General features: G+C 44.9%; 1 protein-coding gene across 6 annotated transcripts in view; it reads right to left on the bottom strand.

The window, feature by feature from the left end:
* Positions 1 to 14,027, bottom strand: part of TTLL11 (tubulin tyrosine ligase like 11) — a 102,797-nt gene that overhangs the window by 43,179 nt on the left and 45,591 nt on the right. For 5 of the 6 annotated variants that reach the window (XM_064171643.1, XM_064171639.1, XM_064171640.1 and 2 more), the window contains 4 exons: positions 13,601 to 13,747; positions 9,538 to 10,263; positions 2,179 to 2,275; positions 311 to 444 (listed from right to left, as the gene is read on the bottom strand). In XM_064171643.1, coding sequence (XP_064027713.1) covers positions 311 to 444; positions 2,179 to 2,275; positions 9,538 to 10,119 — 813 coding nt within the window. In that variant the 5' untranslated portion in view covers positions 10,120 to 10,263; positions 13,601 to 13,747. Of the gene's footprint in view, positions 1 to 310; positions 445 to 532; positions 622 to 2,178; positions 2,276 to 9,537; positions 10,264 to 13,600; positions 13,748 to 14,027 lie in introns of those variants that run through there. The other variant, XM_064171645.1, reaches the window with a different exon arrangement.

Below are 14,027 nucleotides of genomic sequence, written 5' to 3'. Positions count from 1 at the left end.
ACAGTAGAAGTACTTGAACCCTTTAATCATCCTTACGGCCCAGCTCTGGACTCACTTCAACAGCTCTGTGCCCTTCTTGTGACACAAACACCAGAACTGGATGAACTATTTAAGGTGGGATCTTGAATGCAGAGTAAAGGGGAAGAATCACCTCTCCTGACCTGCTGGCCACATTCCAGTGGTAAAAGTGAAAAGGTCATCCCCCACATCATCCAGGTGTGATTTTAAATAAAGACATTAAAAAAATGAATAAAGAAGGACATGGCAACAACATCCACCAGGTTATATCATGAGAGTAAAAGTAATCTACCTCAGCCACAAAGAGAGAAAGTTCTTCTGGCAGAATCCAGGACCGAGGATAGAAGTCATACTCAAGAGGAAAGAGGTCTTGCATCGTCCGCACTGCCCGACTCAGGGTAATCTTCCGCACCATCTCCGTCATGCCTGGGGAAAGAGCAGACAGTGTCTAAAATGGAGGGAAAATCCACACTGAAAACTCATCCTAAAAGTAAACTGGTAAAGCATTACTCACCCTACTGGTAGGCACTCTACTCACTGCATTCAATAAAGCTGAAACAGTTTAAAACTTAAAATGTGATCAAGTGTTTGCAGCTCTCCCCTGCCGTATTTCACACTGTATCAGATCTGAAAAAATTCATTATCAAAAATACAGCTCAGAATAGCAGAGGGAAAGCTCCAGTCAAACAACCACCCCTGTCTTTGTTACAATCCAAAACTATTTCCCTAGCCTGATATTGTTCCAGGAACAGGTAAAAGATATCTTTTAAATATAATCACCCACTCTGTATTTACTTTGCATTTGTCTAAGTAACTCTGTCAGGACGAGCAGGTTATTATGTGAGCAGCCAAATGTAGCTGCTTTCCTGCAGCTTCCAATCTCATGCTTGGATCATGGCATTTCCAGATCCATGTGAGCTCTGGTAGGAGCTTTTCCTGAGGTCGGGGCACTCAGGGTTACTCCTGTAGTGTTTCTATGCTTTCCATGGCACAGGTCAAGCTACTGTTCCTTTCTCAGCGAGAACATCACCTATGAGCTTCTCTTCTCTGCTAGCTGGTCAGTAATTTCCACAAAACCTCCCAGAATTCAGTCACTGCAAATAACTGCCAAGTTTGGGTGCTTTTAGCCAGGAGGTTCCAAAGGTACAAAGAGGACAGAAAGGGACAGGGAATACATCTGATGAAGTATTTTTCCATCAGGAACATGACTAAGAAGTTATTTTTAAGGAAAGACTTCTGAGAATCAATCTTTTCAGATTCTTTGAATCTCTCACGAGTAATTAAGAAAAGCACCAAGATCTCTTCTTCAAGAGGTAGTAAAACCCAGCATCAAGGTAGCACAATGTTCCTGGAATCAGCTCTAGTTCGAAAGGACTCTGGTTATGACTACTGCATAGGCCACTTACCTACCACCTAGAAGCCAGAATGCAGAGTGGGTAACATTCTTTGAACACAGATTTAAACCATCAGAAAGCTACACCATTCAATACTTGAATGTGAACTTCCCACAGACAGGAGAAAATCAGGGTAAATAAAGCATCAAGTTCAATATCTGAGGGTTCTTATTCTCACAGCATACTAATAGCAGCAACAAATCTGAAGTAAAGGGCTTAGATAAATCAATACCTAAGCTCTTATTTAGAGAGATCTCAACAGGGATTAAATGAGAAAAAAAGGGAGCTTGAAAAAATAGAAGAGGCCTCATAAGATGAGGGCTGACATGAAATCTTCAATATTAAAAAATCCATTTGAGAAATTCTGTTTGAGTTTCTCCCTGAGACTGGCTAGAGGACAAAACAGATTCTTTCCACCTTAAAATCAAGCTACAGCAGCACTGTTATCAATACTAGATAACACAGAATAACTGCACACTTAAATTATAGCCTAACACACTTATTTTCCTCAATTCTCATGTATGAAGTACTCCTTTCATCAAAAACACTTCCTCTGCAAAATAATTTCAGTTCAGAAAACGTTTGGGACAGCCATGCATATGTTCTTGCCCCCTAAGCAGAAATCACCTACCCAACCCAGTAATATGCTAAAAATACTATCGGCTGATCAGGCAGATCATTCACATTTCAACAGTAAAAGACAGAAAGAGTTCAAATAAATATGGTTTTAAAGCATTTGTTTAAACTAGAAACAGAAATATGGTACCTGGAAACTTGTTGACTTGACCTGAGAATATATCATTATCATGGAAGGATACCCCGTGCCAGTAGATATCACACGGCAAGCGTCTGCCAAAAGGAAACTGGAAAAAGAGGAGACAGGTTTTGAAGCAATCTGCCCAAATCCATTCATTCCTTCCTTTCATTAACATTCAGATTAAGCATAAACCATTCAAGAACAGTCTTCTGACTCTCTAAAGCAAACATGCTCTATATTTAGGATGCAAAACCATGACTGTTTTGATCAGTTCGAGACTAAAATTCAAGATGTTAATAAACTGGGAAAGGTTTCTAGAACTAAAAACAAATGACTGAGAGGCATAATATGAACAGAGAAACTCTCAGCTTGCTACCAACCACAATTAAGGAATGACTCATGTAATTTAAAATACTATTGCAGGGAATAGAATCATAGAATGGTAGGGGTTGGAAGGGACCTCTGACGATCATCCCAACCTCCCTACCAGAGCAGAATGACCCAGAGCAGGTCACAGAGGAATGCATCTAGATGGATCCTGAAAGTCTCCAGAAAAGACTCTACAACCTCAGGTTTGGGCTCCCCAGTTTAAGAGGGACAGGGATCTGCTGGAGAGGGTCTAGTGGAGGGCTGTAAGGATGGTTAAGGGACTGGAACACTGCCTGATGAGGAGAGGCTGAGGGACCTGGAGCTGTTTAGTCTGGAGAAGATTGAGAGGGGATTTAACCAATGCTTATAAATATCTGAGGGCTGGGGGTCAGGAGGGGAGGGACAGGCTCTGCTCACTTGCTCCCTGAGATAGGACAAGGAGCAATGGATGTAAGCTGCAGCATAGGAGGTTCCACCTTAACACAAGGGAGAAATTCTTTACTGTAAGGGTCACTGAGCACTGGAACAGGTTCCCCAAAGAGGTTGTGGAGTCTCCTTTTCTGGAGCCTTTCAAGGCCTGTCTGGATGCATTCCTCTGTGACCCGAGCTGGACTGTACGGTCCTGCTCTGGCAGGGAGGTTGGGATGATCTCTTTGGATCTCTTCCACCCCCTGACATCCTGTGAGCCTGTGGTCTGGGAAGGCTGCTCCAGGGCTGCAGCACCCTCCCAGCAAAGGAGTTCAATAAATACAATTTTGTTAATCCTTTGTTGAACATTTTTATTTCAACTACAAGGACTAAACAAATGATTTTTAAAGTATTAAGTATTCCAATAAGCTAAGAGCCTTTTCCCATTCACTGGAAGATTGTATAGTTTTCCATTACCTTTTTAAAAACAGTCTGAAAAGCTCTGAAACAGCACTGCCAACTACTGACAGCAACAGTTTAATAGTAGTGAGATGATTTATGAAAGCAAGCTACCAGCAGTAAGAACAAAAGCCCCAGGAATTAGCAGTATCAACACCCCAAAGGAAAAAAAACCACTAAAACCACTGCTAAAAAATATCATTATGAAACAGATTACAGATAACAAATAGTTTTGTGCAAAAAAGGTACACTCATTTTCCACACTTTTCTCTCCTAGACACAGTCCCTTTCATCAATCCAAAATGCTAACTTCATGTCGGGGCCACACCTTGAGTACTGTGTCCAGTTCTGGGCTCCTGAATACAAGAGAGATGCTGAGATACTGAAATGTGTCCAGAAAAGGGTAACAAAGCTGATGAGGGGCCTGGAGCACAACCCTGTGAGTCTCCTCACAGGGAGACTCGGGGTGTGCAGCCTGGAAAAGAGGAGGCTCAGGGCAGAGCTCATTGCTGTCTACAACTACCTGAAGGGAGGCTGTAGCCAGGTGGGGTTGGGCTCTTTTCCCAGGCACCAGCAACAGAACAAGGGGACACAGCCAGGGGAGGTCTAGGCTGGATGTTAGGAGGAAGTTGTTGGCAGAGAGAGTGATTGGCATTAGAATGGGCTGCCCAGGGAGGTGGTGGAATCGCCGTCCCTGAAAGTGTTAAAAAAGAGTGGATGAGGCACTTAGTGCCATGGTCTGGTTAATTGGACAGGGCTGGGTGCTAGGTTGGACTGGATGAGCTTGGAGCTCTCTTCCAATCTAGCTGGTTCTATGGTTTAAGTACCATATGGGATCCAGTCACAGGAATCTATTATTACCTTACATCTCTTTCAAATAAATATGTCACATTTCTAACTACAGCATTTTTAGAACACAGTGTGAAATATCAACCCCCTTCATCACTCAGTGACTTCAGCACCATTTACTTATGGAAAGAATCACAGAATTTTGCAGAAATTACTTCTTTCCTCCAAATGCAATTTTTCTTGCTTTAAAGCATTTCTTTAAGCATTGGATCTGTTTTTACTGTGACAGAAAACAGAATCTCATTAAGCTTTTGAGTGAATTACTTGTTACTTTAATTAAAATTTCAGTTTCCTCTGTAAATAGCCTTGAAAAATTAATTAAAAATACTAATTGAGCAATACATCCTTTCTCTGTTTCCTTAGTCATAGGGATGAGATACCCAATTTAACAGAACCAGTGGATTCTTCCCTTATTTCATTATTATTCAACCTGCAAAACCTGGTTTTGTACAAGTGAAAATTAATTCTGTTAGTCTCTGAAAGACAATCAGTGGCCTTAACCTCTCTCCACTGGTACATCCAGAATACAGATGCAGTATGAGGTCTCAGAACGCCCTTCCCACTAAAACCTGAGCTATTTATTTATTTATTAAATGAAATTGAAATGAAAGGAATGAAATTTGCATTTATATAACACCTTTCATCTACAGAGGATATGAGAGTACTTTACAAACTCTGCACAGATATCACTTCACAACAGATGAAGAGTGAGCACCTCTGGACTGGAAAATGGAAGCACTGCAGGCCTGCATCAGTGGTCTGGATAGCACAACATCTCTACTCCTGCCAAATCAAAATTATTTGGATTTACCCAACAACCAGATCAAACTCACCACCTGAAGGAGCCTAGAAGGATTCTTTATCACCTGCACTACGCTTTTACATAAGAATAGTGTTTGGAAAGGCTCCCCTCTGACAATGCCAGGCAGATATAAATTAATCATATTGGCAAAAAAGGCATTTCTGCCAGCTGATGGTGCAGGGGTCCAGTTAAAACAAAGGTAGAAGCTTAAAGCAGCTGTCTGTTCTCATAACTTCTGTCTGTGGTTACCTAGCATCAGCTGGAATAGTCTCAGAACTCCTTTGCCTGATGCTGAAGCCGAAGTGCTCACAGCCTGGGGACGGGAGAGCTCACAGCTGTAGCTGCACAGAGGCAGTAGCTGTGACTGGAGCAGTTTTTGCCTCCCTGTGCTCATCCCTGTGCTGAAAACCTGAGAGTCTGGTCCTAGGATAAATCACTACAAACAACCTTCAGGTTGCAATCCACTTATTAACACTTTGAACAATTTAGTCAAAATCTTTTTTATTCAGAGGTGAGGGTCATTTGTCAGAACAAATAAACAAGGAGCCACAAAGAGAATAGAATTGTTTCCACAGCCTTGACACAATTAATAATCCATCAGAGTCAGATCTGACAGGTCATTTCTACCTTCTGATTAGAAGGCAATAATTTAAATTGTCTCACAGGTCACATCAGTCTGCTCCATCATGTCTAATGACAGGTTAAATGACTCTTGTCTTCCAGTCAGCTTTTCCCAGCATTAAATTTCAAACTATTTCTATGCCTCCATGTAGCTACTGAAGAGCAAGACAAATGAAACACTTAATGCTGGGATATTTGATGCCCGAGACATCTGCTCCTTCCATTTTCCTAGTAATTGAAAGCTAGTCGAAGAAATAATTTATTAAGTGATGAATAAACTCAGGATGCAAGCTCAATTTATGCCCATTATTTCATTTGGCATATCATGTTCATTTAAAGAATCTGACATACTAAATCAGACAGTCCAATCTGGTGATGGGAGTAATTGCTTTGCTGGCATGTACACTGAAATTCTGCAATGCTTTTTAAAAGGTCTATCCCCATGTATTACCTCAGCCAGGGCTAGCACAGCTGATAATTTAATTTACCCAAAGGAAGGGAGTTTAATGGTGTTTTTTTTGTTTTGATACAGAATTTCATTAATCAAAGTATGTTTTCTTGGACCCTTCCTCACTATCAATGCCACAGAATAAAATACTCATCAACATTAGCCATGTTTCCAGTATTCTTCCTTTTCTGGGGGGGGGTGTGTGTCTTGTAATGGGATTTACCATATGTTAGATTGCTAAAATAAACTGCTACCATGTGGCCAAGTCTGTAATCACAGTGCATTATGTCTCACCGGTAGAAATGATCAGAGTGCATATTGCAATAATAGACTATTAGTGAAACAAAGCTCTTCCAGCAAGGCAGAGTAAGTACAGAGAAGAGATTTCTGAACATAGAGCTTTAAACAAAAACCAATCTGAACCCAGAGCCTATATATGTGTCACTGTACTAATGCTATCCATTAGAAAGAAAAACTTCTCCATAAAAAGCAGCCCACTTTCAAAAGCCTATTATGATAATGTCTCTGGCCCAATAACATATTCAGGCCAACACATCCAGCAGCAAACACAGAAGAAGAGAAACAAAACAAAAGCAGTAATGGGAAAAAATGTAAAAGAAGTGGGGAGAGAGGAAAAGGATCAAATATAGCAAATCAAATACCAAGATGCAATCATCTTGGAAAGCACTGTATAAGGAATGACAGCAGAATACCAGCCCCCAAAACATGAATATTTAAAATACATGCACTTCATTACTGCTTTTTTCCACATTATTATAATGGATCTGCAAGAAACAACATCTGTGTTCCCTCTGCTGGTCCTGCTGCAGCACTGAAACTAATTCCAAGGCAAGGCTTTGGCCACCAATGACAGTTGTTTGAACAAATACTTCAGTGCTATTTCCCTAAGCACTTGTAAAAGAGATTTCAAAATTTTATATAACTTGAATAAAAGAGTTTTCTTTGGATTTCTCTTCTTAATGTTGTTTATTTTTCTCTTCAGATTTAGATGGGATTTTACCTACTGATTAACTGAAGTCTGTTAGCTTGAAGTCAACACTTTGTCTTGCTCCCATCCTACAAGGCTTTCACTACAGTATTTTTCACAATGTAAACAGTGCTAGGTACAGCTCACATTGATTCCCCTTTCACTACAAAATTAGACACATACACAGGAAAATACTTCTTTTCCAAAAGATGTCATGTTCATACTTATTGACCTATTTATAATCTGAAAAACAGAAGGAAATGCATTACAGAGACTTGTTTTACAGAAGAAATTATTTGCCATCCAGATTGTACAGTCAAACATCACAGAATTCCTTGTTAGGGCTCTTTTTTATTAAGAGCAGAAATTCAGTGGCCAGAAGAGGAAGCAACTGACTAAATGAAAATTATCGACTAAACTAATGGATGGAGGAGAAAGGATATTAAATGAGATAGTAAACAAAGAAAGATGAAGTAAAGGCAAAAGCAACTGCGGTTGGGGGAGTCAGAGCAGGAAGGAGAATACTGATTAAAACAGTGCAGATATTCAAGAGCCAAACAAGAGCATGGGGAACGAGTCCATTTCTAGGACAGAATACCAAGTGCACGATGGATATGCAAAACAGTAAAAGCTCAGGCAACAGAAAGGAACAAATTAACCAGTAAGTATGGCTCATTACCAACATAATCTGTGGGGCTAACTTAAATCAGCAATTCAAAACCACTCGCTGGAGTGACACCAGCCACTCTCAACATAAAACTTAACCACAAGAACAAAGAAATTAAGTGTGAAGTCCCCCTTGCCCTGTATGTCACTGAGTAAAGCACAGAGCAAGGCTGCTGACAGACACACCACAGCTGCACTGAGGACTAAGACAGGTACACTCAAGAGGTTTTAATTTCATGCCTCTGGTGTTTCATTGTTGGTTTTTTTTTTATGTAAGAACAAGAATTGAGAACTGAAGCATTTGTGCAATGAGACTTTGAAAACCTCCCACTGGATTTACGTTTAAAAACCCTGAAATAAAATTTCCTGATGAAAGAGAACAAGAAAGTATTACGTTTCCTGGCTAGAAGCAAATATGCTTTTATGGTATTAGGTATTCAGAACATTATGAATAATCACAGTTCATATTTACTGCCATTCAATGTTCCAGAAAACTAAACTTACAGCAATTAGCTCAGAGGTTAAGTAAGAACACAGAATATACTGTCTACCCCAAGTCTGTCAAAAAATCATCAGGAGTACAGAGATTTTATTATCTTGTGAGTGGGCATCCCAAAGGCAGCTTTGCTAAGTAGTGCAGGTGTCGTAGATCACGCTGCTGCGCTGGAGCTTTGCACACAAAGAGACAGCTCATCCTCAGGCTTTATCCTGCCACTTCGCATCCTCTCCTGCTTCCCTCTTCCAAATGGATCACGAGTATCCTTTCTCTTACAGAATCTCCTAGAAACCATCTCAACTTCTACAAAACCAGTTATAAAGGAAATAAAATCTTTACAATTTAAGAACAATTTATTATCTATAATCTCTTCAGGTTTTAAATAGGGAGTTCCAAAGCATCCATTTGCTGCCAACCCCCACACCGCCTGTCATGACTCCAGTTCAGCGCTGACAGAGACCCTGAACTCCGCACAACACAGGGAAAACAAATGACTCGAGCTGCAGGAAAAAAACCCAAAGCCATATCTTCTCTGAATATAGAATTATTCAGAAGGCTAAAGCCTGTTATGTGTGCTTTATTAGGAGGTTTAATATGATTTCATTCATGCACATTGCTCTTTGACACGCCTTCGAGATAATCTGCGATGCAGATCCGATTGCCATCGGATCAGACAGCTGATCTATCCTGGTCATAACTTTTTGTCCACTGCCATGAGCCCTATGTCACGTACTCATACTCTGAGAGAAAGAAATGCAAATCGACACAACACGCCAAACATTTCTGCAGAGGGGTAGGTTTCTTTCTTGCCCTTTCCAGCGATCTGTTTAAGCTTTGAAGCAGAATATCCGATTACCTCTATTTTAGCTTGCATAACTGCTGATAGCGCTCTTAGTCATGAATCAAATCAGCCTCCCGACTTGATTCCTAAGTAGAAATAACCCTTTTGTCGAGATGACACCAGCCGGGATGAGTCCCCGGCTCTAAGAGCCTACTTTGGTGCTGGTTCAGGGAGGAAGGGGGAGGAGAAGGAGGAGGAGGGGGAAGGGAAAAGGCTTTGCCAGAGATAGACCGACCCCAACGCAACGGAGGTAAGGTTTCCCCAACACTGCCGGCAGAGCAGCGAGGGATGCCGAGAGAAGAGCTGGAGCAAGCGCTAGCCCAGGCTGGAGCTGGCGGGGGCTGGCGTGAAAGAGGAAAGCGATCCCAGGCAGAACTTGCCCACAGCTGTGCTCCAGAGGCCGAGGTCTTTGGGCGCTTACCTCTCTCCAGCGGAGCTGCCGCAGGCTGATCTTCAGTGCCTCCAGCGAGGTCTTGGCCTTGGAGCTGTCCACCGTGACGCGGGGACGCCGGACAGCGCGGCCTCCATCCTCACCTCCGCGCCGTCCCGGGGCCCGCCGCCCCTTACCCCGCGCCGCCCGCCCAGGTGGGCCCTGTGATCCTACACCGCGGTGGCTCCGCTCCTGGCTGGTCACGGCAGGCAGCACCTCTTCCCCTGGGGGCTGCCCAGCAGACTGTCGGCTCTGCAGCTCCTCGTCGGGGAGCGCTGGGGAGCCCGGGGGCTCCTCCGCTTCCTGGGCCGGGGTAGAGCTCTGCGGCGGGACCCCAGCCGACTCCATCCCGCAGCGCGCTGCCTCGGCCCGGCCACCCCCGCTCCCCACCCGTTGCCATGAGAGCGGAGCGGCGGACGGACCGCGCGAGGGGCCAATCGCCGTCAGGCGGTAACCGCACTCGCTCCGCCCCAACGGCGATGACGTTATATGGCCGGAGCGGCCATTTTGGGAGCGGGCAGAGTCGTCTGCCTCCTTCGGAGAGGCCATTTCGGAAAGGCGCTTGGCGGCCATCTTGGAAACGGGCGGCGTGGGTCGGGGTGGGGCGAATCGCCCCCATGGGTGGTGACAGCCCCTCAAGTGCTGTCTCCGCTTCAGATCGGTCGTGTGGGTCTGGAGGCGCCTGGCAGCCGTTGGCCTTTATCATCGAAATCCTGTCTGCGCGGCGTAGAAATTAAATCTATTATTTACTGCATGGTGGAGTGTTTTTTATGTGAAGCACGCAGTGCTACTCTAACAAAACCATGCTGCCCTGCCTTAGCTCTTGTTTCTTCACCCGTGTCCAGTAATGACCAATTTAATACCCCAGACAAATGTCAACTTGGCCATCCCAATGCCTCTCTCTCTGGGAAGAACTTCCTCCTGTCATCTAGCCTATACCTCCCCTGGCACAACTTGAGATTGGGTCCCCTCCTTGTTACTGGTTGCCTGGGAAAAGAGCCCAACCCCACCTGGCTACAACCTACCTCCCCTGGCACAACTTGAGACTGGGTCCCCTCCTTGTTACTGGTTGCCTGGGAAAAGAGCCCAACCCCACCTGGCTACAACCTCCCGTCAGGTAGTTGTAGACAGCAATGGGGTCTGCCCTGAGCCTCTTCTTCTCCAGGCTAAACAATCTCAGCTCCTTCAGCCTCTTTGGCCCTGAACCTGTGCTGGAAATGTCTTCCCAAGATGAGTGTTTCCTTGATTTATTTAATATTACAAAGTTTCAGCTGAATACCATGCTGCATTTTAAACACACTCGTGAACTGCCCCGGCGAGTCAAGCACACAGCAAGAAAACAGGAAAACCGCTTTTACGGTGTCGGTAACAGGCTGGTCTTACCAGCAGTTACATGCATCCCTTGCCGTGTTAGCCAAGAGGTGCTGAACTAGAACATGAAAGCTTGCTCGCTGTCGCCCGAGAGCAGCAAAGGCAGGGATTTGTGGCATTCAGACAGTACAGGGCAGCGTGGGCAGGCGGTGGCGCTGCGCCCTGGCGAATGCAGCCGCGCTGCCGGGGACTCGGCTGCGCCCTGGCCAATGCAGCCGCGCTGCCGGGGACCCCTCTGCGCCCTGGCGAATCCAGCCGCGCTGCCGGGGACCCCGCTGCGCCCTGGCGAATCCAGCCGCGCTGCCGGGGACCCCGCTGCGCCCTGGCGAATCCAGCCGCGCTGCCGGGGACCCCGCTGCGCCCTGGCGAATCCAGCCGCGCTGCCGGGGACCCCGCTGCGCCCTGGCGAATCCAGCCGCGCTGCCGGGGTCTCGGCTGCGCCCTGGCGAATCCAGCCGCGCTGCCGGGGACCCCGCTGCGCCCTGGCGAATCCAGCCGCGCTGCCGGGGACCCCGCTGCGCCCTGGCGAATCCAGCCGCGCTGCCGGGGACCCCGCTGCGCCCTGGCGAATCCAGCCGCGCTGCCGGGGTCTCGGCTGCGCCCTGGCGAATCCAGCCGCGCTGCCGGGGACCCCGCTGCGCCCTGGCGAATCCAGCCGCGCTGCCGGGACTCGGCTGCGCCCTGGCGAATCCAGCCGCGCTGCCCGGGACTCGGCTGCGCCCTGGCGAATCCAGCCGCGCTGCCGGGGACTCTGGCTTCAGCCGCAAGGTAGCAACGGCGGAAACAAAGAGCAGGAATAAGCAGGATTTTGCGCGAAGGAGCTGATACTGGAGTTGTGCTGCCGATATGGAGCAGGACCGAAAACAGAGATCAGAAGGAAATGTTTAAATGAAAGCAAAATAATAAATAATTTTTAAAAGGGTAGCAAAAAGTTGGAACTTCCACTTAGGGGCAAGTTCAAATTAAAAGAGTCTGTCATGAATAAGCTCCAGACTGTGAAACTCCTCAGATGAGAAGATGTGAATGCATCTTTTACCCTGCTGTGTCAGGTTTTAGGAACATCTGGATAAGTATCTAATTTTCACCCCATATGCTGCCTGGTAACTTACAGAAAGCAAGACACAAGACATGGTGTGTCAGTAACTGTGTGTCTCTGTGTGGACCTTTTCCCACAGAGCAGTAGTACTTTACAAATAAGAAAGTTTAACCACCCAAGATACTGCCTTATTTCTACAGCAAACTAAAGCTTCACCTGCACTCCTATCACTACCTATATTTTTCAGTGCATCACCTATTTGCCACCATTTACTCTTTGCAGGCAACAAATTAACTAATTGATTAGAGTCATTCCTTACGGTATGGAGTGACCAGGAAGGCTGAGGTCATATAGCCCCTCCTTGGCCACTCCCAGGTTGCTACTAAATACTGTGTGTTGGTGTTTTTTGCAGCTGTGACAATTCTTAATTAAAAACTTGTGAGTGTTCCCTAGTGCCAACAGGAGCTCAGAGGAGCCTGTGACTTTGCCAAGGCTGACCTGTCCAGGTGGTGTGTCCATCACTGTAGGGCACATTCTGGTTTTCTCACCAATCACCCCCAGATGTTGGTATCTGCCAACCCAAGTCTGATTTTAATTGGTGACCTAATTGACTCTTATTTTACTGCCAGGCCTTTGGATTAACATTTTTTAAACATATATTAAAGATTTATCTTCACCAATGTCAGCAGTGCTGAAGGAAAGCCAGTAAAATAGTTAAGATGAGGCAAGGCATGAGAGGCTTTGGAGTATGGGAAACACTAAACAAAATGATTGCAAAGGAGAAATATTTTTATATCTAATTGTTATATACCCATATTCCTTACAGACTAATAATGTACTAGTTGTTTCTCTACCAGAGTAGCTGTAATACATCAGATACCTGATTTGCACTGTATTGTATGGATAAAACCTTCATTTCATGTTGAGATAAATAGACATGGTCTGCGGTGTGCAGCGTGAAGTCAGACTGTACATAGTGTTCAGGTACTGCAAGGTAGGGGGGTAAAGTATAGGTTGAGTAGTAATAAGGTAGCAAGGTAATGCAGGAGGAGAGTGTGTCCTGCTGCATACTGCAAGCTAGATCTAGCAGCAGGAGAGAAAACACCTGAAACTTTAGATCATCTATCCCCCATGAGGAAAGGGCATACTTAAAGTTGCTGTGTGCTTGTTTAAACACAAGCTTCTTTCCTGAGATCCCTGCCCAGAGAGGGTTGTTGTTAAGAACAAATTGTTAAGAAGTGTGCTGTGGTAACAAGTGAACAAGAGTGTGTATTCTGTCCAGGAGAACTGTACGTCTGCTAGACTGTGCTGGGAAAAATATCAATGAATTTCTTTTCTGAATCATCTTCCAGTGTCACAGTGGTGATGGTATTTGTGAGCATGACAGAACAACATGTTCTCTCCTACACAGGAGGGAACTTGCCAGAGTATTGGTATATGAGTATATTTATTGGCAGAGCATTGCATACCTTCAAGAAACTTCAATTCCAGTCTCACAGGATTTTGGCCTTGTAAGAGCCCTGATCTGGCTCCTAATGCAATGTCCCTGTAGTTTTATTAGCTAAGTTCAGGATATGAAATGTAACAGGGGTGCTAGTCTAATCTGAGGGGAATGGTGAAGGATGCATTGTATAGTATGTTACTCACCTCTTAGGCCAACAACTTCACTCTCATTCATCCTAATTTACAACTCACTGAGTCATTATACCATGACATGGTTAACCGGATGTCTTCTGCAAGCAAACATGTGTCTCTCCCTGGTGTGCACAGGTAACAACAGATCCAAGGATGAGTCTGTCAAGAAAACAATTTTACAGGTACAGACTACTGATGGGTAACAGACTGCAGCATCACTCTAGAGATCAGTCTGAGCCATGCCAGCAGGTACTCTGTATGTATTTGCAGAAAAATTCTCATTAAAAACCTAATTCTAAGAGTGATAATTTCACAGGCAGTAAACTGAACAGCATGAGTTTTGCATCATGACAATGTGCTGCTCCAAGCAACTCAGATTGAAAGTGAACTGTACTGCCAGCTTGTGGCATACAGAACTCATGAGGTAGACATGCCAACA

The sequence above is a fragment of the Pogoniulus pusillus genome, chromosome 35 (genome assembly GCF_015220805.1).
Source record: "Pogoniulus pusillus isolate bPogPus1 chromosome 35, bPogPus1.pri, whole genome shotgun sequence".
NCBI lineage: Eukaryota > Metazoa > Chordata > Aves > Piciformes > Lybiidae > Pogoniulus > Pogoniulus pusillus.
The sequence above is the reverse complement of the archived record's forward strand: the minus strand, read 5'-3'. Positions and strand labels throughout refer to the sequence as shown.